At 49.5% G+C, this 26378-nt stretch overlaps 12 protein-coding genes across 12 annotated transcripts; 6 read left to right on the top strand and 6 right to left on the bottom strand.

The window, feature by feature from the left end:
- Nucleotides 1–323: 323 nt before the first annotated feature.
- MGYG_04972 (acetyl-CoA acetyltransferase) lies at nucleotides 324–1807 on the top strand (the record flags this gene model as incomplete). Its single annotated transcript, XM_003172333.1, has 5 exons — nucleotides 324–388; nucleotides 485–534; nucleotides 609–684; nucleotides 743–1235; nucleotides 1289–1807. The coding sequence occupies 5 exons, from the start codon at nucleotides 324–326 to the stop codon at nucleotides 1805–1807; spliced, it is 1203 nt and encodes a 400-aa protein (XP_003172381.1).
- A 303-nt stretch (nucleotides 1808–2110) lies between these two features.
- MGYG_04971 (zinc-regulated transporter 1) lies at nucleotides 2111–3539 on the bottom strand (the record flags this gene model as incomplete). Its single annotated transcript, XM_003172332.1, has 3 exons — nucleotides 2111–3255; nucleotides 3324–3473; nucleotides 3533–3539. The coding sequence occupies 3 exons, from the start codon at nucleotides 3537–3539 to the stop codon at nucleotides 2111–2113; spliced, it is 1302 nt and encodes a 433-aa protein (XP_003172380.1).
- Nucleotides 3540–4711: 1172 nt separating this feature from the next.
- MGYG_04970 (TOS1) lies at nucleotides 4712–6141 on the bottom strand (the record flags this gene model as incomplete). Its single annotated transcript, XM_003172331.1, has 3 exons — nucleotides 4712–5166; nucleotides 5231–5846; nucleotides 5902–6141. The coding sequence occupies 3 exons, from the start codon at nucleotides 6139–6141 to the stop codon at nucleotides 4712–4714; spliced, it is 1311 nt and encodes a 436-aa protein (XP_003172379.1).
- A 1790-nt stretch (nucleotides 6142–7931) lies between these two features.
- MGYG_04968 (hypothetical protein) lies at nucleotides 7932–9676 on the top strand (the record flags this gene model as incomplete). Its single annotated transcript, XM_003172330.1, has 3 exons — nucleotides 7932–8957; nucleotides 9030–9392; nucleotides 9458–9676. 3 exons carry the CDS (start codon nucleotides 7932–7934, stop codon nucleotides 9674–9676), a joined length of 1608 nt encoding a protein of 535 aa, XP_003172378.1.
- Nucleotides 9677–10115: 439 nt separating this feature from the next.
- On the bottom strand, nucleotides 10116–11682 carry MGYG_04967 (hypothetical protein; the record flags this gene model as incomplete). The annotated part of the gene is made up of 2 exons (XM_003172329.1): nucleotides 10116–10972; nucleotides 11031–11682. The coding sequence occupies 2 exons, from the start codon at nucleotides 11680–11682 to the stop codon at nucleotides 10116–10118; spliced, it is 1509 nt and encodes a 502-aa protein (XP_003172377.1).
- A 701-nt stretch (nucleotides 11683–12383) lies between these two features.
- Nucleotides 12384–13231, top strand: MGYG_04966 (hypothetical protein; the record flags this gene model as incomplete). The annotated part of the gene is made up of 4 exons (XM_003172328.1): nucleotides 12384–12869; nucleotides 12939–12997; nucleotides 13055–13119; nucleotides 13176–13231. 4 exons carry the CDS (start codon nucleotides 12384–12386, stop codon nucleotides 13229–13231), a joined length of 666 nt encoding a protein of 221 aa, XP_003172376.1.
- A 208-nt stretch (nucleotides 13232–13439) lies between these two features.
- MGYG_04965 (hypothetical protein) lies at nucleotides 13440–15346 on the bottom strand (the record flags this gene model as incomplete). The annotated part of the gene is made up of 3 exons (XM_003172327.1): nucleotides 13440–13663; nucleotides 13716–14723; nucleotides 14791–15346. 3 exons carry the CDS (start codon nucleotides 15344–15346, stop codon nucleotides 13440–13442), a joined length of 1788 nt encoding a protein of 595 aa, XP_003172375.1.
- A 485-nt stretch (nucleotides 15347–15831) lies between these two features.
- On the top strand, nucleotides 15832–16658 carry MGYG_04964 (hypothetical protein; the record flags this gene model as incomplete). Its single annotated transcript, XM_003172326.1, has 3 exons — nucleotides 15832–16139; nucleotides 16168–16271; nucleotides 16339–16658. The coding sequence occupies 3 exons, from the start codon at nucleotides 15832–15834 to the stop codon at nucleotides 16656–16658; spliced, it is 732 nt and encodes a 243-aa protein (XP_003172374.1).
- A 329-nt stretch (nucleotides 16659–16987) lies between these two features.
- On the top strand, nucleotides 16988–20733 carry MGYG_04963 (hypothetical protein; the record flags this gene model as incomplete). Its single annotated transcript, XM_003172325.1, has 3 exons — nucleotides 16988–17159; nucleotides 17221–17271; nucleotides 17324–20733. 3 exons carry the CDS (start codon nucleotides 16988–16990, stop codon nucleotides 20731–20733), a joined length of 3633 nt encoding a protein of 1210 aa, XP_003172373.1.
- Nucleotides 20734–21621: 888 nt separating this feature from the next.
- MGYG_04962 (hypothetical protein) lies at nucleotides 21622–22925 on the bottom strand (the record flags this gene model as incomplete). The annotated part of the gene is made up of 5 exons (XM_003172324.1): nucleotides 21622–21824; nucleotides 21873–21994; nucleotides 22080–22201; nucleotides 22550–22807; nucleotides 22902–22925. 5 exons carry the CDS (start codon nucleotides 22923–22925, stop codon nucleotides 21622–21624), a joined length of 729 nt encoding a protein of 242 aa, XP_003172372.1.
- Nucleotides 22926–23268: 343 nt separating this feature from the next.
- On the bottom strand, nucleotides 23269–24042 carry MGYG_04961 (hypothetical protein; the record flags this gene model as incomplete). The annotated part of the gene is made up of 2 exons (XM_003172323.1): nucleotides 23269–23577; nucleotides 23857–24042. The coding sequence occupies 2 exons, from the start codon at nucleotides 24040–24042 to the stop codon at nucleotides 23269–23271; spliced, it is 495 nt and encodes a 164-aa protein (XP_003172371.1).
- Nucleotides 24043–24305: 263 nt separating this feature from the next.
- On the top strand, nucleotides 24306–26171 carry MGYG_04960 (hypothetical protein; the record flags this gene model as incomplete). Its single annotated transcript, XM_003172322.1, has 1 exon — nucleotides 24306–26171. The coding sequence occupies one exon, from the start codon at nucleotides 24306–24308 to the stop codon at nucleotides 26169–26171; it is 1866 nt and encodes a 621-aa protein (XP_003172370.1).
- Between the last annotated feature and the right edge of the window lie 207 nt (nucleotides 26172–26378).

Here is a 26378-nt window from a genome sequence, read left to right as displayed (position 1 = left end):
TTCGTTAATCAAAAGCTGAATTGTAGACGGGAAATGCATTCAAAGGGAAATTTGATAGAAGAGAGTGGATGTACGGGCGACGGGTGCGCCTCCGATAACGCTGGCCTCACCTGCCGGGCTAAGATCCAACGTCCAGTCTAGTTAAATATCCAATTTTAGGCCCGCGAGCTCAACAAAACCACCAAAATCTACCAAACCAGCTACATCTCGATTTTCTTCCTCTTCTTCCGCCTGCTCTGCATATTTGAACATCTCACATTTAATACAGTATATACGTCAGATCTCTCTCCATCGCTAGATCTCCATTGTCAAATTTCCCCACAATGTCTTCCCGTCCTACAGTTTATATCGTATCCGCAGCTCGAACCCCAGTGGGCTCGTTCCTTGGGTAAGTCACAGACAGCTCTCCTATAGCTATCCGTTACGGTAGAAGCTGGAAAGCTGGTGAAATATGAGATCCTTTACTGACTTGGCCGGTTTGCAGCTCCCTTTCGTCTCTCACTGCCCCTCAGTTGGGATCCCATGCGATCAAGGGTATGTATAAGCAGACTATTGTTGCTGCCTGCCAACCGGTACTGTCCAGTGCTAATGGTGTTAAAATTGCATAGCCGCCCTTGAAAGAGCCCAGGGAATTAAGCCAGAAGATGTACAGGAAGTCTTCTTTGGCAATGTCCTTTCTGCAAAGTAAGATGTCCCTCCTCTTTACCAGGGGTAGCTTGTACGCTAATAGACGTTGCAACAGTGTCGGCCAGAACCCTGCTAGGCAATGCGCACTGGGAGCTGGACTCTTGGACTCGACTGTCTGCACTACTGTAAACAAGGTGTGCGCCTCCAGTCTCAAGGCAGTCATACTGGGTGCCCAGACTATCATGACTGGTAATGCCGATATCGTTGTCGCCGGTGGAACAGAGTCAATGTCTAACACCCCCCACTACCTCCCAAATATGCGTACCGGAGCCAAGTATGGCCACCAGGGGCTTACGGACGGTATTATGAAGGATGGTTTGATGGATGCATATGGGAAGCAGGAGCTCATGGGTCTCCAGGCGGAGGAGTGTGCTCAGGATCACGGATTCAACCGTGAGCAGCAAGACGAGTATGCCATCCGCTCATACCAGCGTGCTCAAGCTGCACAGAACTCCGGTGCTCTCAGTGCAGAGATTGCACCAGTTGAAATCCCCGGCTTCCGTGGAAAACCATCCACCATCGTCGACAAGGACGAAGAAGCCAAAAACGTGAGTTTCCTTTATCTCAGATGCATCACACAACGACTAATACAAACAACTAGCTTAACCCCGACAAACTCCGGGCCATCAAGCCCGCTTTCATCCCCAACGGCGGCACCGTAACTGCCCCCAACTCCTCCCCCCTTAATGACGGCGCTGCAGCCCTCGTCCTCGTCTCCGAAGCCAAGCTGAAGGAGCTCAACCTCAAGCCCATGGCCAAGATCCTCGGATGGGGTGACGCAGCCCAGGCACCCAGCAAGTTCACTACTGCTCCATCCCTCGCCATCCCCAAGGCTCTTAAACACGCTGGTGTCGAACAAAGTGCCATTGACGCCTTTGAAATCAACGAGGCATTCAGCGTTGTTGCGTTGGCAAATTTGAAGCTCCTCAACCTCTCCGAGGAGAAGGTCAACATCCACGGTGGCGCTGTTGCGCTGGGTCACCCACTCGGAGCTAGCGGTGCTCGTATCCTGACTACTCTCTTGGGTGTCTTGCGTGAGAAAAAGGGGAAGCTTGGATGTGTGGGTATCTGTAATGGTGGAGGCGGTGCTAGTGCTATGGTCATTGAGTCCCTGCAGTAGATTTACTGGCTTTATTGACTTATTGATTGACGTTAATGAATACCATCCGGTATAAGAGAAATGACTTTATTGATACTTTCTTTCCAAAGTCTGATCTGATTGATGAACAAAACATTTCGGGGTCATTGAGGAAAAAACAAAACAAAAAACCAAAATTACAATGTCCAAAATTAATAACCATATAACTTAACTTAAACCGTGGATAGAAATACATTGAAACTCCATAATATAGCCAAATGATACCAAGTAGGAACAGATAGTAAATAGCCGGCCCAAAAAAAAGGAGGTAGGGGGAAAGACAAGCTAAGCAAAAGCCCCTACCAATGCCATCAACGACGCACCAGCGGCAACAGCAATACCGGCTTCAAGCCGGTTCCGTCCTTGCAAAGTCTCATAGCTTCTATCACTCAGGAAATCCTCAGCAAGTAACTCCACCAATCCAGCAAATAGTAACAAACCACTGCTGAACGCATTCGTCAGTCCAACCATCAGCAAGCCCGTGGTGCTCGCTGGATCATACAAGTTATGTACACCGAGCCCGATAGCCTGGCCTATAGGTGTAGTCGCACCGTACGCTAGAGCCATGAGCCACGGTTTGGGTGAGGAGGCAGGGAACAGAGCGGGTATTAGAGCCGCTATGCGTGCGCCGAGCGCGAAGCCTTCAAACGTCTGATGGAAGGATATAGCGACTAGTAGGACTAGAAAGTTTGCTCCCGTGGCTACGGAGAGAGCCATACCGATGAATATGCTGTGGAAAAGGATTCCGGCTTCGAGAAGGAGGCATTGAAGGAGTTGTTTTTGAGCGCTTTGTTCGCTCATGTGGTTGTCGTGGCTGTGGTGACGGTGGTGGTGGTGGGCATGTCCTTGGTGTCTAGAGTGTACGAGTACAGACTCGTTGTCGTCTGGCTGCGGATCAAGTTCTTCCAGATCTATATCTAGATCTTCATCGTCACTTGGATCTGTCGTTTCTCCGCCAAGTTGAGCTCTGCCATTACCGTTCGGCATAAGCGGACTTGCTCCATCGACTAGGTTCTCCGTCGAAGCGCTTATGACTATCCTAGCCGGTGGCTTTCGACGTACTTTCCCCATTTGTACCGATGATCCGTTCTCATGTCCATGGCCATGGTCATGATCATGGTGCATATCCCCTATGAGCGTATCATATTCCGATCCATGAACATGACCAGCCCCCTTCATGGCAAAGAACATCTCAATGCAAACCACCATCAACACCGCAACCATAGCCACCAGCCCCGCAAAGGCAGGATACCCCTTATTCCAGAACCGCGGCAGACATGGGCTCGTCAGGGATATGAACGCTGTAGGTAGCAGATGTACGAACGCAGTAGCTATAAGCACACCCGTTCCGAAATGGCGGGATAAAAAGAGGAAACGGCGCGGTATAGGTAGTTTCGGGAACCGTCGTGCTATTATAGGGAACGCACAGGCTGGTAATTGGCGTTAGCATGTCACAAATACAACCCGAGCTAAGTGTGAAGATGGGGGGATGACGTACCGAATGTGCTGAGGGCAAGTATGAGGAACAACGCAGCTACGTGAGCGGGCGTGTTATATGCGTTTGTCTTCTTACTTCCGCATGACCGTCGGAGATATTCGTCTTTCAACTTATCGAGTGGTATGGCGTCTAGGCCGGACAGTGCAGGGGCTATTCACGGCGTTAGCATACGCACTCCGGCGCCAACGAAGCAGGCCGACTCAACTCACCCTCCATCTTGGGGTATTAAGCGGGTTTCCGTTCTCTATTTCCGGCTGTCGTCATGTATGTGTGTATGTAGGTATGTGTATGTGTACCTTGCCCGGCAAGATACTATCGGTTTCCGCTTGCTGCACCCTTCCGTCGTCTTTAGTCCAGCGTATGAATGTAACCGCCCGTCCGTTTTATGCAGAGCACATAGCCATATCCAATCAATATCCCAATTGCAATGGTCGTATATCTGCTTCGTCTCTATCTCGCTTCGTAGGTGTAAGCCAGACAGCCCTGGGAAGTCGGACGGTATGAACTAGGTAGGTATGCGAGGGAAAAGCGCCGGCTGCGCAAACGACACCACAACGAGGAGAGTAGCGAACGACTGGCCCTGAAGCGATGGAATTGATATATCCTCCGACGAAGAGGTGTCTTGGTGAACGGTTGGATGTTGCTGGTGTCTGTTTTCTGTGCTGTCTTGCTGTCTTTCTGGTCGTGTGTCAAGTTTGGTCAATTTTTCTGGGAAGTCACGGGATGTCGCAGATAAAGCAGTTGGAAGACAAAGAAGACAAATATCAAGAAGGATTAGACGAGATAAGACGAGATGTAAGTAGGGAGCTTCTAGCGAGTAAAGCCTGGACCGTACGTAGGCAGGTGGATTTAACAGGAGTTGACGGGTTAAGTTGAGGACGTTATAAGAATACGCTGGCCCGTCCTCATATTGGCTGTCAGGGGCATACAGGTAATTCTAAACTATCAGGGGTGTCCTTGTACGCGCCGTCTACAGATGCATCTACATATATGTATATATAGATAAAAAAAACCGTTGAAGAGAGACAATTTGATCATTGAAGGAGGTAGATACAAGAGTAAAAAGAACAAATAAAGGGGTTTCGTCAGTCAGCCAGATGTCCGGATTCCGCTTAACGCCTCCTTGTGAAGGGGGAAGAAGATAAAAAAGGGGGAAAAAGATCATCTCGTGAATTTAAAAGTGAAGTAAAGGAGGTAAAAAGGGGAGCATTGGTCACCGGAGTGCGCCGATTCTGTTTCAACACCGAGCGGGAGTATGTATGTATTTATGTATGTATATAAAACAGAGAGGGAGCTATTTGCAAGGCATGGATATCAAGATAACAGTTAAGAAAGGACAAGACGAGAAAAGAAAGAAAACATCGACGGGATTAGCTCAGGCTTCTTGCTTAAGAGGCGAGGGCGAAGACGTTGGTCTTGGGGACGTCGCTGCAGATCTTCTTGACTTCCTCGGGGTCGAGGGTCTCGGGGAAGTCCTTCATGTCCTTGAGAACCTTGACGTAGAGGGTCTTGTCGCCAGAGTTGAAGACGACGGCGACGGTGGTTGGCTCAGTTGGGCGGTCGAAGTAGTAGCTGGAGCCGCCGGAGTGAGGCTGCTCGGTGTGGTAGGTGGACTTGCAGCGACGGTCACCTGGAGCGAGAACCTCGAGGACGTCGAACTCACCGCAGTTGGGCCAGCAAGTGCACTTGGGGTTTGGAGGGTACTGGGAGACGAGCGGGATCTTGGCGTTGAGGAGCCAGAAGGCAGGCATGTCGACGGGGTTGTAGATGGAGTCGGAGCGCTTGCCGGTGTAGGGCATGTCGAGCTTGACGAGGAAGATCTTATCCTGACCACCGAAGCCGTCTATTGAATGGTAATTAGTACATGTATATAGAACTGTTAGTTTATGTAGTTTGTGGGAACATACGGTAGGCAGTGGCACCAGGACGGGTGAAGCCACAGCTGTCTCCATCGCACTGCTTGTCGGTCATAATGATGATCTCCTTGCCATCGGGGACGGAAGATTCCTTGGGGGTGGATGGGGTGCTGGCGATGCCGAAGAGGTTATCAGCAGCAAGAGAGAGAGCGCATCCGAAGGCCTGAGTGACACCCTTGGCCCAGGCACCCTCGTTGTTCAAGAAAGTGAGGCCGTTGCTCTCACCAGACTCGGAGCTGTAGTAGGCAACACGTCCCCACTTGCCAGCAGGAATGGTGGGAGCCTTGGAGCTGCCCTTGGATGGGGACTTGGGCTTGTCGTAGGAATCACCGCCGGTGCTCTTGACATGGGGGTCGTTGGAGCCGGGAGCAGGAGTGGGAGCAGCGGGGGCGCCACCACCGTACTCGTTGGTCCAGGAGACGACCTGGCCGTTGATGGTGGCGACGACCTTGTCTCCGACGGCGCGCTTCTCGTGGAATCGCTGGTGGGAGTGGCCGTGGCGACGCTCGTGGATGGATGGCTTGAGGTCGCGCTTGGAAGTCTCGGAGCCCAAGTTGTAGACGGCAACGTTGTGCAGGTTCAATGGACCACGGAAGTGCATAGACAGCTGCTCTCGTCAGTCTCTATTCCTTTATCTTCTGCTTTATCAGGATCAAGCTTACCTCCTCTCCGAGAGGGCCGAAAGCGCTGTCGTAGGACTTGGACTGGGTGCCGCAGGTCATGGAGCCGGCGTCCATGCTGGAAACCTCATCGTAGGTGCCGGAGGTCTTGAAGCCGGCGTACTTGATGAGGTCAACGGCCTCGCAGTACCAGTTGCCGCCGTCGTTGGTGCAACCGGCCTCAGCGGAAACGGTCGTGACGGAGGCTGCGAGCGCAGCTCCGAGGTAGAAAGAGTAACGCATCTTCTACATCAGTCAGTCAGCCTATCTTTCATATCTCGACTCTTGAGTCTTCTCTCTCTCTCTCTCTCCCTACTACTCCGTACAAGCGTATAAGCGCCACTCACCGTCAAGGACAGACAGGTCGTCTAAAGAGCGAGAGTCTTGGATAAGGAGTGGAACAGGAGTTGTCTCAGCAACGTCCTTAAAGCAACAGCAAGAAATGAACGACAAAAAGGAGCGACCCTTGAAGCTGGAGATGAAGACGAAGTCGAAGTTGACGAAGAAAGAGAAGAAAGAGAAAAAGCGGAGGAAGAAGAAGAAGAGGAAGAAGTTCTTATTAAGGGAAAAAGACAAAAGGAGAGAGAGAGAAGGGGGAAAAGCTAAAGTCAGCTGGTAATACCGATACGCGTTTCCCGTTCGCTGGCGGAGCGTCACACGGCAGAAGAGCCGCCCCGCTGGCCCCCCTGACTCACGTAAAGCGGCAGCATAACAGAAGAACCAAGACAGGTGATTGGTTGAGAGGCAGGACTGGGAAGAGACTTGCGTGGCCGCTCTTAGCCCGAAGCAGGCCTAGCGCCAGGAACAAGGTTTTAATGACAGGAACCAGCGCTTGGCTGGTATCAGGGCGGTATCTGGTACATTTATTACTTACGGTACGCGACGCTTACGAGTTTCAGCCTGGCCAAAAAGGAGAAAAGAGTGAGAGATTGATGAATTTAGGAGGTTAGGAAGTGATAGAAGAGAAGAAGACAAAAGAAGAGGAAGAGAGAGAAGGTAAAGGGAAGAAAGAGAGAGAGAAGAAGTGGTGAAGACGCGGGAAGACAAAAGAAAGGAGAGAGGGTAAAGGAGGAAAGGAGGAAAGGGAAAGGAGCCCCCTTTGAAGGCAACAAGAGGGACAACGTTGGCCTTTCTCTCTTCTTCTTCTACTTCCTCTTCTCTTCTTTCTTTTTCCTCCTCCAGGCCAAGTCAAGTCAAGTCAGGGGACGCGGTTGGAGAAGTCGGAGTTAGTCGAGTGGGCCTTGCTGGTCGGACTACAAGGGGACTGCGAGATGCGCCTGGTTGGCTAGACCGGATCGTCGCTGGTGAAACTCGGGGCGACGGTGACGGTGCTAAGCAAGGTGATGTGGCGTGGGCGGCCGATGGGAGACGATAGACACGATAACAACAAAGGAGCAGCCGCAGGAAAAGGAGGTGAATGGTCGTGATGCCTGGCCTAAGCAAACACGGCTGCGTTGGCGTCGGCGGCTATGCGCACGTCTACCTCGTCAGCCCGACGGTGGTCGTGAAGACAGTCCGAGACCATGCAGAGGAGAAGGTGACCTGCACAAGGATATCGCATTCTATACGGAGTACACGGCCCAGCGAGCGCCAGGACCGGTGTCCGCCTCCGCATATCGTGGAATGCTTCCTTATGCTCCCGGACCATCTCTTCCTCTCATACTGCGCGAACAAGGCTCTCATCTACCGTTTCCATGAGTACATGACAGGCTTGTGAAGCACTGGTAGGAAGGGCGTTACTGGGTATCTACATGCTGCGACATGCACGTTCGTCTGGCGCTTCCTGGCTGGTCTACCAAAGTGAATCCGGTTTTGGCCCTGGTTTTGATCCATAGACCGGCTGTACGGAGTTGTAGGAGTTGTAGGAGTGACACAAAGGGAATTAATGCCCTCCCAACGGTAAATACATCGAGACCAGCGCTCGTAGCTAGTCCAGAGAGTAATACACCCCGGATACTCGTCTTCACGCTCGTCAGGCTAAGATGCTGGAGACGAGATACCGCCGACTACCTATTTAGTTAGACAGTCATGTGATGCGGCTCCTTCACGATAGTGGACTGCTTGACGAGACAGCCGGAAAGGCAGACACCGTAGATATTCGTACAAAGACAACGCGAGAAGAGTCCCGGGCTGAAGAGAGGGAGCAGACGATGACGGAGGCACAGAGACATCCGTACTTCCACCCGACTTGCCCGCTCTGCCAGCACGACGTCGCCGTCAACCAGCCAGCCAGCTACCGTCTCTTCCCCCTGCACCAGTCCCGCTCCTGCAATTCCCTCCAGGAACAGCCCCAGCATGCAGGCGGCCAGGTCTTCGTCCAGGGCGTCCTCGTCCAGCACAGACGCTTCCCGGGCGTCAGATACACAGACAGAGCCGTGCTCATCCACTGCCGCTGTCTCTCCTTCATCAGCCACCTGGCCCCGGGCTCCGTCAGCCGTCTGCTCGACCTGATAGAGCCTACTTTCCTCTCCTCTTCGACGGGGCTGGTAGACATACACGGCGCTTTTCACGTTGATACCACTGCTAGTAGTGCAGGTGTAGATACAGGTGTAGATGTCCGCAGGGGCATTTCTACCCTCCCCAATGAAGTATGGAACTTGATATCAAACTATGACGTCGGCAGGCTGGAGTTTCTCGTCAGGCTGGCTGCGCAGCTTCAGACTCTGGATGTCTCGCCGTTGGTCATGCTGGATTCCAGGTTTGAGCTCGAGACGGTAGATGTACGTGGGGACACGGTCAGGATACATCTTGTGCGGGTTGGAGGCCGTGCGTACATCAGCCATCTCTCGGATCCAGATAAGGTCCGTGAGGATGAATATGAATATGAACATGAATATGAAAAAGAAGATAAAAAATATACCCTACAATACAAGGACTACCGGTTTGGAGACAGCACGTTCCTAGCAGTCAAGACAGATGGTATTGGCGTGGTTGACCTGGCCTTGGATGAAAGTGACGGCCGACCAAACTGGATATTCGACCACCCTACAGCCCCCTTTGATAAACAGATATCCAGAGTCAGAGACGCAGATCTACACAGACTACGCCTCGTTTGTGATGTACACACCCTCTTCTTAAAAAGCTCCCTCTCCCTCAACTTACAATCTACTCCTGCTAACTATACATACCAGTCCATGAAATGCCGTGCCATATTACCCACTAATAGAGGTGGTGTTGAGCCTTACTTCGACGCAGGCTGCATGCCGCCAGGGAACTCATGGATCAACTCAAGCATCAGAGTAGGCTCCTGGCCGACACAACAGTCTGATCCATCAACGTACCTGGCACGCGCTACATACACTTCCTTCCAGCAGGCCCAGTCAGTCACTTTCTTCACTGACCTCGTCCGGCTCGGCATCACTGAGATTTACGTCAACGACGACCGACACCGCTACCGTGGCCACTCTGTCGTCTTCCCTGGCATAAGGCCAGCATGGACACTACGTCTGTCTGTCTGTCGTCGAGGCGCCGGCCAACAGCATCCATTCATACAGGTAACTTTCCATCTTCCGGCTTCTCTTTCTTTTCATGCTATGTTATTCTGTGTTAACGAGCGTAGTTTGATATCGACGGACAGTGGCTTCCGGCCCTGCCACAGAGCGGTATCGTCATTCAGCAGGTTGTCCTGGAACATGTCATTGGCATCTGGCTAGGCGAGACCTTCCCGCTCCAACCAGTCCACATAGGCATTGTCAGAGATGAATCTGCGCCTCGTCTACTGCCCGGCGAGCAGATGTTGAAAGTCCCTAACCTATCCATGTTTACCAGCAGGTGGTAGCATGCCGCCAGTTTTCCTTTCTCATCTTTGTCTCCATAACTTTGTCCCCTACCACATCCCATCCAATCCCTGTTTGGACCCAGTTAATCTAAAATCTTAACTTGATGCCGGATCGCTAAAAAAACAAAGATCTCGATCGAATCGACCCACAAGCAATTAACCGCTCTTTAATCGAAAGAACCAAAAGAGAAAAAAGTCAACTCGATCTAGACTTTGAGATGGGGTAGGTTTCCTTTTACGAATTCATGACTTGCATGTATGTAAGATAGGCTACGACGACATGTAACGAACGAACGACAGTGCACGAAAGAAATAAAGTATAAAAAAAAATCTATTATTCGCCTCCCATGTAACCAACCGGACGCCATGGATTCTTTTATCCAACCTTACCACACTTTGGGTCAATAATGCAGTTGTGGCAATAGTTACCACATTTCACTCACTCGAGCAGAACCACCTCTTCTTTATCGGCAGTCTGTCCCTGCCCGCCTTCTTCCTCCCACTCTCCCTCTGCCAGTAACTCCCACTCTGCATTCGCCATCTCGCCTAGTAAGGTGGATTTCAACTTATCTGCTATCTTCACGGGAGATGGCAACTTCCATGTCTTCATGAATTCCACTCCTTCCCATGAGCCGAGGAAGGTATGTGCTGAACCATGCGAGAAGTGGCCGAGTATAGGCATAGATCGAACTCTTCGTAAGCCGTTCCCATTTCCACTCTCGTTCTCATTCTCATTCTCATGCGCATTTGCATTTGTGTTTGTGTTTGCGTTTGCGTTTCCATTTACTTTCGTATCATTGTTTGCTTGGTCACTTGCCAGGGCTTTGAGTAGTGGCTCCGGAGCAACCAGCAGTTGCCAGAGGTTCCGGCCAATATCACAGACATCTTCCCATGACTCTGAGCCTAGATGTAGGCCCTGCGTTCGACATAGCCAGGATACATCCCATGCCAGTAATGCCACGCCTTCGATAAACAGTGCGTAGCCCGTGGGGTCTTCCTTGGCTAGCTTGGGCAGAGTCCGGTCGATAAAGAGCGGTCGAGGGCGCGGGAAGAGCATGGCCTCTGCGCTTCGAGGGTTGTGCAATGATTGGGTAGGGGAGAAGTTAGGCGAAGAGCCAAGGGAGTCCTGTCGGCGTGGCATGTAGGATGATGAGAGTGTGTAGACAGCCGGTAAAGGGTGGCCGCGGTGAGGCACCACTACTTCTGCGGGCAGTCTTAGGCCAAGATAATGGGATACCAGCATTACCATTCGGGCGAGATTGCCCAGAGACGCAGTTATATGCGCAGGATTTGCACCTACAAGTTCGTTAGTTAGTCAGAGGAAACGATACGTAGCAAGGCGAGCTAGACTTACTATTCATCTGGCGAAGGTCGACGATATTGACGCCTCCGATGGAGAACTGGTTTGTCAAGTCCCCTCTCTTCCGCCTCGTTCGTTGACGGAAGCCGAAAAGGCTGGCTACCTCTCTGCTAAGGAACACCCGTGACTCTACCGCCTTTTCGTGCACGCTGTTCCATTGCTTCTCCTTCGCTTTGATGCTCTTCTGGACTGTTGTCAAAGCCCGAGCCCGTCGGCTTGTCACCTCATAGTTAGCCGATTCTGCATCAGACCGCCGCTGAGCCAGAACCGCCCGCCGCCTAGCAATCTCCTTCTTCCCATCTGCAATCTCCTTCTCCAGCGTAGATATGTGAGACCGTATATCCTCTGTCCGGCCAGCAGACTGTGATATAGCCGTGCGCTTGGTCTGAATCAACAGCCTTGACGGCTCCGGCTCAGCTCCACCAACATCTTCAGATAATCGCAGAATATCACCACCGCCCAGTATCTCTGCGTTCTCTCGCGTATTCTTCTCTATCGACGCTTCGATCTGCGCTCCTGCTGCATCCTTGTCTAGCAGCACTCTCGCATGGTTGTATCGGAGGCCGTATAGCTGGTTGCGGGCGCAGGTTGGGCAGTAAAACCCCAGCCGTGAACTGGGCGGCTGCGAACATACGTGGCAACCCATGTCAGGTAATCCTCAGCAGCTGCGTCGTGGTCAAGCTTCCACAGTCTCTCCAATCCAAGCCGGTCGTGCCTTTTCGCCGAACACCAGGGAGCAGCGCTAAACCACTGAACATGTATTGGGTCATGGCTTGGTGCCGTTATAAGCGAAGATCCCTTATTTATTGTAGTCCCTGGAAGTGTCTCGTCATGATATCAACCTGTGACAATACACAAAAGCGTCGGTTGAACTTCCAAGGTTGTTTGATATCGTCGTCGTCGCTTGAGCCCCGATGATGTCACCTGATCCCGCCACGAGATATGATTATGTAATGCCGTGACGCTCTTTTTCTTAAGGGCACTCTTCTTTCCTTTGGCCCACAACCAGACTTCCCTCTGGCCTAAGGAGAAGGGTAGGGAGTAAGGTTAGGAGAAGCCCTAGAGAGATGCCTAAGGAGCAGGCTTAGGGGGATAGCTAGAAAAGAGCCTAGAGCGTAGGCTTAAGTAGATGCCTAGATAACAGGCCTAGGGAGATGGGTAGAAAGAAGAGGCCTAGAAAGATGCCTAAGGAGAGGCCTAGGGATGGCTGGAAGTAGGTGGGCTTAATTGGATGTGGAATTATCTAGTTGGTCGTGCGCGACAACCATGAATTTGCTTCACTATAAACATCCTAAAAAGGACATAAACTTTATATTAACTATCACGACTTCAAAGAAACCAGCTACCATGGAGACCGACATTGAGACAGAAGACAGGAGTGGGACACCCGTGCCAGGCTCTTCTCTTGACCCAGACTCTCCCATGGTAGACTCTCCTCTCTACCCCAGAAGTCCAAAGATCAACCTGGCTTCAAGGGAGGAGGATGAGGTAGATGAGGAAGATGCATTCATTACCATCGCGTCTGTTCCTGCATCTGTTCCCGCATCGCCAACTAAGGAAACCGTAGTAGAATCTATGGTAGAGCCTATGACGGAACCTAGGCATCGGCGAAAGAGATCACTTATACCCACTCCTATATCCAAACCAACGCCGAGACAAACACCTAAACCAACACCTAAACCCAGCCCGGTACCTGATGATGAGCTCTCCAGTCTAGCCCGTGAACTAGAAGGTTGTACCTGGGAACAACTGCAACAGCGGTTTACCGAAGAAATGGACGAAAGATCCAAAGCTGAAAATACCCTGCAGAAAGAGACTGCTGATCTCCTTGAAGTTAGTCTCACTACTCTACTATAGTTTGATGTCTTGTTCTAATCCGCCTTTGTTTGATTTGCTATACAGGTGTTTATGGCGTGGTCGCAGACAACTACATTCCGTGATGAAGATAGAGCTTATAAGAGGTTCGTGGAGTCCTATTTGTTTCCTCGGGAAATAGCGTGGCAATTAACCCGAACCAGGTTTAAAACTCGCATGGATCATGTCCAGAAGTCAGAAGCAAATCTAGAAGAAAAGAAAGCACATTGTACGTCAGCCTGGTTATACCTACATCTTAACGTTGCTAACTTTGTATGTATACAGATTCCAACGTGGTCAAGGCATTTGAGAGTGCTCTTGCCCTCCTACGCACAGAGTGAATTTCATGAGCAATGATTGATGTAAGATGAATCAGTATTTAATGTATGCTTTATGACACGTCCTCCGGGATTATGAATATGTCCTCGTTATGAAAGAAGCCCCTCAGGGTCTGGTATGTAATAATGTAACAAACTATTTCCACCTTTCCATCCTTCTCTACCCTCCAACCTACCATTATAGACCATTCGTCCGAAAATCTCATAAGCCTTAGTGGTCATCATGATATGCATTATCGCGGGAACCTCTACCTGCAGCAGCAGGGTGTGGGTTGGGTGCCCGGCCCATGATATCTTCCCATGTAGCACCAAATCTCCTACCTGTAGAGGCAAGCAGGCCCTCTTCTTCGGCTTCCTCCGCGTCCTCGTCCAGCTGTTGCTCATCAAGTTGAGGAGTCCGGAAGAGCGTGGTGATAAAGACAATGAGTGAAATACCTATGATGAAAATTAGCAGCAGTAACTCAATAGACTGAGAAAGTGCCTTTACCTAGGAAAGCAAACTGGGCCCAGAAATTAACCATGCCGAAGAATGGGTAATTAAGCGTGATTCGGTTCAAGAAAACGCTAACAACGCTCGGAGTGCACACGTCCTTGGCCGAGTGATTTTTCGTCAGTTCAGAACAGGGCTTGACATCCTGTGGCCGGTGCTCGCAGGTTATACCGTGTTCCCCCGATTCGGATGGAATGTCACAGAACGTCTGTGGACCGTACGTCGCATATTGAGGCGCCACCATCATGGATATAGAGAAGTTAAGTGCTAAAATAATAAGAGCAAGCATCACTGTGGCAAGCAGCAAAGCTTGAGGAGTGGTATGCCCTTTCCGTATACCGAATATTCTAACCCATAAGAAGCGAATCCCGACGGTTGCAACTCCAACAACTGAGCTGCTGAAAAAGTGTAACACCAACACTGTGAAGAGTATGTAGTCGATGGGGAAGACTTTCGCAGATTGAAGAAGGGCCCAATTAATAGGGTTGAACACGTTAACCTTCGCTAGGATGTAACCGCAGTTGTGTTTGCAAATAGAATTCGTCGCCTTGTCGATCCCTGTAAGCAGCATCGAGACCCAGATAATGATGGAAAGCAGGAGCAAGAGCAGCCCTCCGAGAAGCTTGATGGGACGGAATACGGCCCCTATTTTGTGCCATGCTTTCACTAGGAATCCTCTTCCGTCGCCTGCATTAGACTCTGCAAGGCGCTGTCGACGTCTCAAAGTGCGCTCCTCGCGAACTAGCGAGTCAAGCTCTCGTCGCTCCTTTGACGATAAATGATCGAGATTACCTCCGCATCGGCCTTCGAGCTGACGTTGGCGTTCAACATTCTCCTCCAGCCTTGAAGCGGTTGTAGCGTATAGAGAAGGGCTAGAGACAGAGGGCGCTGTTTTGATAAACGATACAGGGAAGAGCGCAAGGCCGGTTGATGTATAAAGAACGTAAACAACGATTCCAATTACCGTCAGCAAACCCAGAGCAAATGTCAAAGCTCTTTCGCCGTCTAGAGTTACAAAGAAGAGGTCAGTTTTATTTGTCACCAACGAAAGAAGTTCCGCACAAATACGTACTATTCTCTGTGAGCAGATGTTTAAAATAGTCAAGATCAAGCCCTGCTCCGGCTTTATTCCGAGCAGCCGGGACGAAAAACCCGACCAGAAATAGGATGATTGTCACTACAAGAAATGCAATCGTGTATCGAAAGGCACCCCAGAATCTCTTTCCGAAGGCACTCCAGTCCTGCCGTTCAGCAAGCTCATCATATTCCTCATACCAGAAGTACGTAAATGGAATGACGAGCAAGCAGAGGATGGTATCAAACGAGTAAAGAGAATAATAGACGATCGTGAGAGATCGCACGATACTGTCGACAGCATCCGGAGTCGCCCAATCCTTCCGCTGGCCCAGTTTGCGCGAGTTGGTAGATGATATCAAGGCAATGTCCACTGGTAGGAGTAAAACGGTAGCTAGCAAAGCTGATACAGTGAGAATGCATACTGCCGATACCAGTCCCGATCGTTCTCTCGGAGCTTGGTAAATATAGACAAACACCGAAGCTATCGCGACCAAGATCGCGACAACAACCGCATACACGATCCAGATGAGGCTGGACTGAAGGAGGGTCATCGCGCAGGTGCTGAACTGGCGGAATCTCTTTACGCGACGTTCAAGCAAACTAAACCCGTGAGTAAGAACTGGAAAAGAGGCGCTATTCTAACATCATTCATGCCGTCCGTTGAAGTTGTCGTCGACTTCGTTTGCTGTTTGTTTCAAGCTCCGTTTCTTGGTCGGATTTTGTCGTCATAGTCACGTGAGACAGCTTTTGCAGGTTGAGGCTCATTTAAGCTACTTTGTTAGTGAAGAAAAAGGATATAAATCTACATTCAGCGGCCAACGGTCAAAGAGCAAGGTTTAAATCCTTGCCACGGATTCATACACGTCAGGTTGCTCGTGGAAGCGCTTGCTAAGTATCATATTACAGGCAAACCTTACATATTGACGCGTAGTTTACACGAACTACTCGCAGAGGCGCACGGCACGCTTCTCGTAAAGGAATACCTAGAAGGGGACTGGTATCATTCTTAGGGAAGCTTTTAAAATCGAGCTTCAAGATGTATGAAAAACCGAATGGCATCCCCCACAAGAAAGCTAAATACTTTGGCGAAAGCTCCCCTCATGATCTTAGGGATCTAGAGCGGAACGCAGCAAAGGCGGAGCAAAGCCAACTAGCCAAAGCTGCATCCTATCTTGAGCAGGCATTCACCGGTACGAAGACTGCTTGGTTTGGGGGATGGGCACTGAATCTTCGCGGATCATATCGGGAAACGCACGACCTTAGTCTTCTCGTCCTGGCCAAGGACACGACCGAGATAAGATCTATCCTAGAACAGCATGATTGGTATGACCTTACTGCCGGCCCGTAAGTCTATGGCTAAACCTAAAAACAGGGCTTTGCTGTCGTTTCACCTCGTCTCCGGCACTGTTCAAGAGAGGCTTTTCGTTGACATCGGAGAAGATGGTCAGGTTGTTGGTGCAAATATAACTCTTTCAGGTTAGAAGTGTCCAAACTGCGGCCATTCGCATTCGGCACTATATACTAACCTTCATCTTATCTACAGGCGCACTAGGTACACCAAAGCTTGACGAAGCGGAGTCTTACGAGTCTATAACCCCAGCATTCCCTACGCCGCAAGGAAGCCGGGTCAATGTCATCCATATTACATGGCAAGTTGAGACAAAACTCACCGCATGGTTCTCAAACAGAAAACTCTCCGATCTTTTGGATCTACAGTTCTTGCTGGAGACCTACAAAAACGAAATTGCTGGATGGAGTCAATTTCTAGACAAGAACATGCGGGAGACCTTCTACGCAGTCTATGTAGCTGCAGTGGAGGATGAGGAGAAGTGTAATGCAGCAAAAGTGACGCTGTCACTGTAATATTTATCAAACGATACTGCAAATGTGAAAGAGACAGTTGGGTTTATCCAGCCCAGCATATCCCCTGCATATTTAATGAAGACTCTCGCCAGTTACTAGCAAGAAAACACAGGCGTACAATATTCTCCTATGGGATTCATTTTCTAAGGCCTGACGTCGTTAATTTGGTAGCTAGCGTTGCCTGGGTAACCACTTTCAAATACATAGCTACATGGCCGGAAGTAAGGTGCAGGGTTTTTCTTGTGTCCAAGCCATCACGGGTTTCAACGCGGACGCAGCCGCAATCTACCAGGCAAAGTATCTGAATATCACGCAGTTAATTAGGCAAAATGCCTGTGCCATCTCGCCTTCTTACTACCAAATTCTTCTATGCTACTGGGAACACCCCAGCGGTGTGTCTTACGCACTCTCTTCCCCCGGATCAGGATGTGTCTCTACTCCTCCTTGGATGCGGGGATGTTCGCAATGTGCTGTTCACAGCATACGCAGATCTGGGTTCAGGTAAGCTCAGCGAGCGCTTCTCGAAATTCTATGTTGAGCTTAGCTACTAATATATGGCTAGGGAATCGAAAGATAGACGTTACCTGCTGTGACTTGGAAGGAGAAATTATCGGTATACATCGAGGCTTTCCCTGTTGACTGTCTTGCTGCTGACCCTATAATAGCCCGCAACATGTTACTATACACTCTCATCATTGACAGCACGAACGACACGAATATTGAGGATATATGGAATATCTACAATAACGTTTTGATTAATGACACAGCCCTCGACCTATTGCGCAGTCAAGCAAAAAAGCTTGTCAAGATCAGCAACAGTATTTCGAACTGGAATGATGGGAAATATGGCAAAACACTTCGATTCTGCACGCAGGATACGTATTCCCGTGTTATGAGAATGTGGGAATTTTATGCCTTAGATCCCTTAAATGAGCAGGCTTTCAAAGATCAACAGAAAAAGCTCGAACTGATGATAAAGAAGGCCAAAGATCTACAGAAACATACTGTAGGCTCTACAAAAGTGATGACCGGGATCCGCTCCGCTGCACCTTGTGATATTACCCATATCAATGAGAGCCATAAGTTCTATGACCAGTTTTGGAGAGAAGGAGTCATTGCACCAAACACGGACTCCTTTCCCAAGGCACTACATATGAATCCAATGATTGGGACACAGAGTGAAAGGCTAGTACTTCACTATGGCACTCAGCCGCTGCTAGGATTCCACCTAGCCACCGCATACTCGCCGATTGTAAAAGGATCGCCTCTGGATTATACCCCCGATAGCCTAGGTGGCACGCCCACTATTATCAGGGCTGCGTTCGCCCAGTTCCGTGTCTACGTAAACACATTTCATGCAGTATTCCCAAAGTGGGTACTCCGCTTCGCGTGTGCTGATGCTTTAGTGTTTTGCAATACACTTCAAGGCCAAGAGTATGGCATGACTTCCCGACAGGAATATTGTGATAACTGGCAGTTTGAACCCTTTGTCCTGGACCCATATGAATACCCCGAACAAGGAACTGGAGCTCCTCGTTTATTTGATGCCATTGATACATCAAATTTAGTAGACCATCTTGGGGCATTAAACATTCTAGCAGCAACTGGCCCTTTGTTGAAGGCAAAACCCACATCAACTATTTCCACGGAGCTATTAGTTTCGCGGAGGAAAGATACAGATGAATACGTGAAATCGCTTCTGTCGGGGGATATGATAACCATTGGCTCCTTGTTCAAACTTACCCCGAACCAATATTGGACCGGTGCGAGTGTATCCTCGCATTTTATGGAGAGAGTTTTTGCACTTATACGCGAGAGCGCCGCTCAAGCTCGCTATGTTCTGCGATGGACCAGAGTGGTTGAGGACTCTATCACATATGACCCAAAACAACTTTCTGGTCTTATGTACTCTATGTACCTTTGCATGTTTGAGGACGAAAATCCACTTAATCTCCTGAAACTGCAGCAGGATGGAAGGTTGCTTGATGACTTTAAAGCCTATACAAGAGCAAGTCTCTGCTCTATTTTGCAGAGCTTACGAGGATCGAACATAGTGAATTGGCAGACTTTCATCAGCCAATTTTGCGACTTAATAAGTCGGGATTCTGGCTTGTTTATGGGCCGTCATTATCTTCAAGAGTTTTACCTACACCTGCATCTTTTGGACCTGTATACGGTGCCAAGTCTCAAACCTGATCTGGATGGCACAATTTCTCGATTACCACAAAGCCTATTCAGGAATTGGGCTAATATTCCCCCACTGCTATCAGTCACATTGGCCATTCCTCACGAAAAGCTTTCATTGTTTATAAATGCACCTATGAACAAGTATGGCACACCAATATGCCACATTATGCTGGAATCGCAAGCAGGACAAAGCATTTTTGCAGATGTGCAGCTAGGATTTGGGAAAATACAGACATCTGGGATGAAATACACGGAAGGGTATGCGCTTGAAGTCATCACAGATGAGAGAGGATGGGACGGGACCGCCCCCCTCCTTGCTTCCGTGAAGGTCTCTACAGCTGTAATTCTACTACAGCCAGACCTATTGTGTAAAATTTCCTTTGGACTGAAATCAACTCCCATCACTATCCAATTGGTGAGGGAACTTGGAATGAATCTGACCATCCATGAGTCTACATTGGCTGATAGTGACGTGTATATCACCCGCTGTCGTCCGAATATGAAGCACCAAAGGATAGAACGCCCCGAAGTAATCCAATCGAACCGCAGCGTCGTTCCTTCAGATTCACCCAAAGATATGGAAGGGATAGAGCTAAAATTTCACTTGGAGCTTAATTCTAACTGTTCAAAGGCTGTGCTACTAACAACACACCTTGAGATCACCTCGCCGAGGTATCAGGATATTCTACGGCAAGGGGCCGAAGTCCTCGTGAAGCAGATTTCTCCATACAAAATAAGCATCCAGCTGGGAGGGAAGCCTTTCCAATCCAAAATCCAACTTCCATTCCCCGTTTTATCGGTGAATACCAAAACGAGAATTGCCCGGAAGTCCTCGTATATTGAGTTCATTGCGCCGATAGCTTCCACCAGAGATCTTGCTCAAAACCCCGACAATATTTTCCCCGTCGACCTCTATGATAATGGTCCGGTTTTGAGAAATCTAGATTATACCGCACTTGACAAATTGCCCAAGCTTGAGCTTAAAGATTCCTCAAAGTTGAGTTGGATTAAATTACTTGTAGGTGATATGTTCTCTGCCACAGAAGACAAGGAAAGAAATGAACTCTTGAAAGGTTCGATTATTTCTTCTTCAGATGTGCGAATGAATTTCAAAGATTCACTTGTTTCTCTGTTTGGAGGCGTCAGTGGTGTCAGCGGCCAAGGCAACCAAATGGTTTTTGGTCTCCACAACGAGGCAGGTAGAGGGGTGAATGTGATCGTTCTCATCTCGTCTTTACGACTGGAGGCTGCTAATCAAAGTATGGTACTTGACGGAGCGGTGATTCCTCTTACTACAGATCTTGTTCAGATGATTTCTTCAAGCCTCCGTACCTTCACCGAACGGGGCTTGGTAACAATCAGAGTCCCTGAGGATGAGTTCCGCCTTTGGAAACACGTATTTCCTGCCTTTGTCGAACGGTGCCGTACCTGGAAGCATTTGCCGTCGTGCAAGTATACGACTACCGGGAAAATACCCCTTTCCACTGATTGGGCACAGCCGATACTTTGTTCATGTGGCGAAGGTAAATTCCCCAACGGCTATGAAATCAAGGGAGTTCCGGAGTGGAAGAATATCAAGAAATACGCCACCCGCATCGCCATATCGCCTTGTTACTGGGTCCCATTCGTGGATAAAGGGGTTTTGTCTGGCGTGCAGGACAAGGACGACAATGAGGAGGACAACAAGGAAGATATTTCCCAGATATTAGAGCCGCTAGACTTAAAGAAGAGGCTGTGCTCAAATTGTGGGAAGAAACCTGGAAGTGGAACGAAGCTGCTCAGGTGCAGTGGCTGCAAAATAGCAGAGTATTGCTCGAAGGAATGCCAGAGGGAGGACTGGAAAGTAACGCATAAATCGGTATGCAAAATGATGGCACAGTTAAAATGAACATGGCTAGCTGAGTGTTCGACAGTCGTCTATCATTTTTCCCAATAGTGTCATATTGTCCGTGGATGTTTTGGGTATCTCCCGTATTCAATAGCTACTTCACCACATAGCTAGATAGCGATCCAACAACCATGGCTGAATGATGACATTAGCTATTCTGTAACTTCTCCGTACGGAGTACACAACTGCGATTGCCGAGAGTACGGTTTCTCGTAAATAAACATCTGAACAAGTAGACAGCAGAGTCACACAGATCTCCAACTAGATTGATGATGTTCAATCTTCGTAACTATAAACTGGGTAAACAAATCGACGCTAAAATGAGAAACTAGCCTCCGGTATGCTCACCCGATATCCGGCTTATGAATATCACCTCTAGTGTTTCGGTCTAATGAAGGTCAAACATCCCAGGCTCCATTTAAACTCCACACGCCCAATCTACGTATATGCTTTGACAGTCGCTGCCAAAGAACCACCCCACTGTATGATATTGAACCGTCATTTATAGACGGGGTTTATTAATGGGGAAGGTTAGTGCGGAACTCATCTATATGTATATATATCCCATTCCTTACGAGGGAAGATGTGCTGAAGAGATCTCCAGAATGCCCAAGACGCAACGGCGACATGGCTCATGCGCGCTAGATAACGGGAGGCCAAAGTAAGACCATAGTATGGGTAGCCGACCCGTTAGTTATAGATAGATTAATTTTATAGATAAAACCACATGACATCACTGTTGCCAGGGTTTCCGTGCATACTGGAATAGGGTGATGGGATGATGGAGCTCTTTTTTATCTCTGCAGCCGCGGGCGGTGTTTCAATAGCTAGGACGGACGTCACACATCCGCCCATTAATATGCAGAATTGTGTTTCTGTGTTTGAGGTCTAGCGGACGGGTAAGGTGCCATCCTTGAGCTCTTCACCCATGGCGCCGGCCACCGTTATTGATTTAGGTGTAACAGGCCAATGCAGGCTCAGAACCAGCCATGGCACCCAGCGTTCATCGCCCTGACCTTGCTCAGGCACGGAGTACCCGAGGCGTAATCCGAAAGGTTTGTTGAGATCTGCCGTGGAACAGTAAACATGGCCTACACTTCTGCAGTATGTAAGTTACTCAAGTTACTCCTGCCACGTACTCCGTAGGAGTGGGTGTGATTGTGTCTGGTGTCGCTCGTATTGTTGCCAAACAATGGTGAGAATAGAATCGACCGGACTTTCTCGGACGAGGATATTCGACGTGGATATCTGGCCTTCTCTCCTGCAAGTAAGTCTCCGTATGTAGCTAAGCGAGAATGGGGGATAACGGTCCGATCTGTGAGGAAAGAGATGAAACAAATCCATACGAGGATGTTCTCACACAGCTTCCTGGATAGTCAGCTAGCGTCATACTGGGAGCTTTGAAGCCCTGGAAAGGGTGGAGCTTGGATATGATCTGGTGATAACTTGACTCACCCTCACGGAGCGGCTTGCTTAGTGAGTTAGTGAGCACTATTATTAGCTGCGATCCCTGAATCATCACAACTAGCATCATTCTCCTTGCTGTGGAGTTGATCGTGAAGTCGATGAAGTCGAAGTCGAAGTCGCGAAAAAGCCGTCGCCGAAAAGGGGAATCACGTGAGCCGGCTTTTTTGACGACGTCGACCTTTTTCGTTTCTTCTTCTCATCATCAACGACAAACGACAGCAACTCGTCTTCTCACGCATTATTTGACAGCCAGGTATTGAAGTATATACATGGAGTATATTAAGTGTGTTATGCTCCGTAGCTACGGTCAAGGATTGTGAGAGCTGTCCACTCAGACGCGTTTGCCCACTCTGCAGATATCGCCGGGACGACTGGGTGGTGGAGAATCGTCCCGCGTGGTGGGAAGAAGGAGACCGGCCGGTTTCTCTGGTGTGCAGACGATGGAGCGCTGACTGCTTGCAGGGTGCCTGGCCGACCTCCCTCCCTCCTTGTTCGTCTCTGGCTGTCTGCTGCTCTGGCGGCGAGCCCATGGCATGAAATATGTAGCGAGATATCTCGCCTGGTGGGTGGCTGAGACACTGGAGCACAGAACCTCCATGCAGCATAACTAGTTGAGGCAAAGTCAAACAGAAAAATAAAATCAGAAAAGTCGCCTCTTGAGGGCCGATACTTGGGCACGGCATGCACCTGCGCGAACACACCGCTTCTGCTGGCTCGTTGGGCATCGCTGCCAGGAACTCGTGCGCCCTCCTGAATGGTGTCAAGCCACTCGCAAGGCGATCTCCCAGTATTGCGCTGCTCTAGCGCTCCTTTATATGCATGTGCATACATATAGCGACGTCTACATATATTTTAAAGAAAGAAGCAAACGGACATGCGGGTGCCAGAACAGAGATGCTCTCCGTTATACGGGTACGCACTCCTTTCTTTCTCTCACGCTGGATCGCTGGATGTAAGTTTGCGCACGGAGTCAGCGAAACGTGGACGAATTGTACGGGATTGGCAACTCGGTCAGTTTGGCTCGGAGATGCAACGATGGCCAAACTATCCTAGTCCCTTGCATAATCCTTAGCTAAGGGAATGACACGCTTTATGGGGCACGGCTGCCCCCGCTTGTTCTGGAAGCCACAGGTTGCGCAGGAGTTGACTGTAGCCGGGCTCCCAAGGAGTTTCAGGCCTGGCTTCTCCTCTCCCAGTGGCCCAGTCCAGCTGTCTCCAGTCTCCAAAATAGCTATCCTTCCCTGTCCTTGCCAGCCCGGGGCAAACAACCCGGTTGCCTACCTGCCTGCTCTTGTTTCCTTGTCCGATTTTTCCCTCTTCTTTTGACATACATTTTGATCTTGTTTTCTTCTCTTTCTTGTCGACCTCGCCCTCAACCTGCACTCCTTTTTTTTTTTAACGCCGTGCTTAAGTCAGTCCTTTATTTCGTTCCTTTCCCCCCTTTTTTTATTCTTCCACATAGCCGCTAGCTACTATGCGGCGATCTGGATGAGGGAGTCAAGATCCCAAGTCCCCGCATGGTTATATTGCATCTTTTCTCGGGCTTTCATTTCCGCTGCTTACCACTCACACCAGCCGCCGGAGTGTTTCCCACTCCAGCGTCAACCGCCGACCTCCAAACATTTACAACATTTCTGGTAGACCATTATTCGTCACCTTGAGAACAGCAGCTCCTTCAGCCTCGTCAGACACCTCCCTAACCCTTCGATTCGTATTGCATGACCATACTTCTTTGATTGGCTGGTCGAGTTCACCATTTCGTGCGGAAAGCAGTGCTTGATAGTCCACTCCTTTCTTTTGCTCCTGACGCTCATTCTCCCAGAAGGAAATAAAAAAGACCATCGTTTTCTTTTGGGCAAAAAGAAAGCAATACTTGATACTATTTACTTAGAGGTCTTCTGATCATTTCAACCTTACCTATATCAGAATCTATCATGATACCCATCCACAAAAGGTAACCATTTACGCTACTTTTATGGCACTAGACGCGCATTCCAATAGCGAACAGAGTTTTGTCATCATCGTTATCAGCGTAGCGCCAAAATCTACGGTCTGTGTGAGCGGTTGATCCCGTCATTAGAACTGGCCATAGTTCGATCGCAACAATGCCGGTTCGAAACCATCTACGCAAAGAAGGACATCGAGGACAGCTGTCACCGCTGTTCCCTCGTCATGAATTGAAGATATCGGGTCCTCTTCCACACCCCTTTCCAGCTGCCTATGACGCCGAGCCTCCTGTCACCCCGAACCTTCTGCCCGTGACGCCTAACGTCGTGGCCTTTAATTCCTCTTATATGAGCTCACCCCGCCAGTCCCATCAGTGTCCGCAAACACCGATTCAGTCCACTCCTTCCGAGACTTCACGCCCAGCAACATATCACCCACACCCGTCCCCAGGGGCGCCTGTGTCTCATGCTCACCAGGAATCCCTTTCGAGCAATGCGTCTCATAGCTCTACCATGCACCGTCGACGAGGGAGCACCCTCAAAACGGTAATGCGGAAGATCTTTGGTCGCAAACCACGAGACGAGCTTGATGACCTCAAGTCACCGCAAGAAATTCCTGAAATCTACCCTCAGTCGCCCGAGGTCGCTAGCCTACCTGATGACGAAGAGGACATGACCGTACAACCTCCTGCTCGCTTTCACAGATCCTCTTCCCTCCCAAGCCTAAAAAATAGCCCTAAGAGAAGTTCCAGAAATTCGATCTTCGGCTTAGGCTCGCCCCCCGAAGCGTTATCGTCCTCAGAACTCTTAGATGTACGGGGCCATCGGAGACGGGCCACCCTACCCAGTGTTGCGCTCTCTATCAACGACACTCTTGAGCTTGCCTCAAAACTTGATGCAGTTGGTACATTTGAAAGGAAAAGCTCAATCGCAAGCCTTGATGCGCTGGCCTCGAAGGCCGATACCCATTATAAACGCCGCTCACGAAGTGCCTGCGGTTTGAGAGAAACTGCTAAATCCCATCGCATGTCTCCAATCCAATGGCGACGGAGAAGTGATGAGATCAGGTTTTGGAGGGAGAGTACCCTCAATGATTTTGCCGAACCTCGTCCCGATACTGGCGCTGTGTCATCTGCCACAAGTCACGCTAGCCCTGAAGAGAAAGACGCGGATCTAAGTGAAGAGTCTATTGGTTGTCCTATCGAAGGAGATGAATCTGAAGACTCCGAGCCAAACGGCGAGGAAGGGTTTGATTTCAAAAATCTGATGGAAAGCATGCAAACTGAAAATGAAGTCAGTTTAGCACAGCGAGTAGCAACTCTCGAAGTCAAACTGATGGACTTGGAGTTTGCAATTGCGAAACTACAAAACAACAACACTGAAGCAACTACGGCCAAGAAGAAGGCTACGAGCTCCCCAGTCCGAGGGAGACCCATGGAACCCATAAACGACTCCAGCCAGTTCATCAACTCATTCGTATCCACGCCTAGCATTACTCCACCTCAGGGATCCCCGGCTGAAATAGAACCGATGCAACGCAGCAGCCCAATTACGCTGTGTAACCACTCACTGGAATGCATCTCACAGTCACGGCGCCCCCCGTCACCACATCGTTCTGATTCGGGTTTCAAGGGGATATCCGTGGAACAATACAGTGCTCTGACCACTCTCATGCGACGAGAACAATGCGCCAGAAAGCTACTGGAAAGCCAAATCCTTTCCATGCAACAGGAGATTCGGCGCCTTCAAACTGGAGAGCCATGGGTGCCAGGGCAGGGAAGCACCTTTTTGCGATCCTCAAGCCCCGACTCACAAGTGCTAGCCAACCCGTACCTTCATGATTCTCCAAGACAGGTACCATCAAATCCATGGAAACTTCCACATAATATTGAGTCATCTCAAAATGACAGCAACTCGATTAATAGCTACCGGCATAACTCTGACTCAAGCCGGTATAATACCTACCACCGATCCCGCAACGACTATTCCCTACCACATAACAATCATATTCCGGGGATGATATAGTAACGACCCAATGATACCCCATCCTCGACTTGTGTATGATTCAAACTTGTCCTGTCCTTCTTTACAGTTTCCATTGTCAATATCTTCCCAAACTTACTCATTATTTTTATTACTATTATTCTGCATCTTTGCACAGCCATGAATTTTCACATGTACCCCACACACATATATACCTTCTCTCTTTTGTTTACCGTATTATATCCCACC

Source organism: Nannizzia gypsea, genomic scaffold (assembly GCF_000150975.2).
Source record: "Nannizzia gypsea CBS 118893 supercont1.4 genomic scaffold, whole genome shotgun sequence".
Taxonomy (NCBI): domain Eukaryota; kingdom Fungi; phylum Ascomycota; class Eurotiomycetes; order Onygenales; family Arthrodermataceae; genus Nannizzia; species Nannizzia gypsea.
Note: the sequence above shows the minus strand (reverse complement) of the source record. Positions and strands in the feature narration are given on the sequence as shown.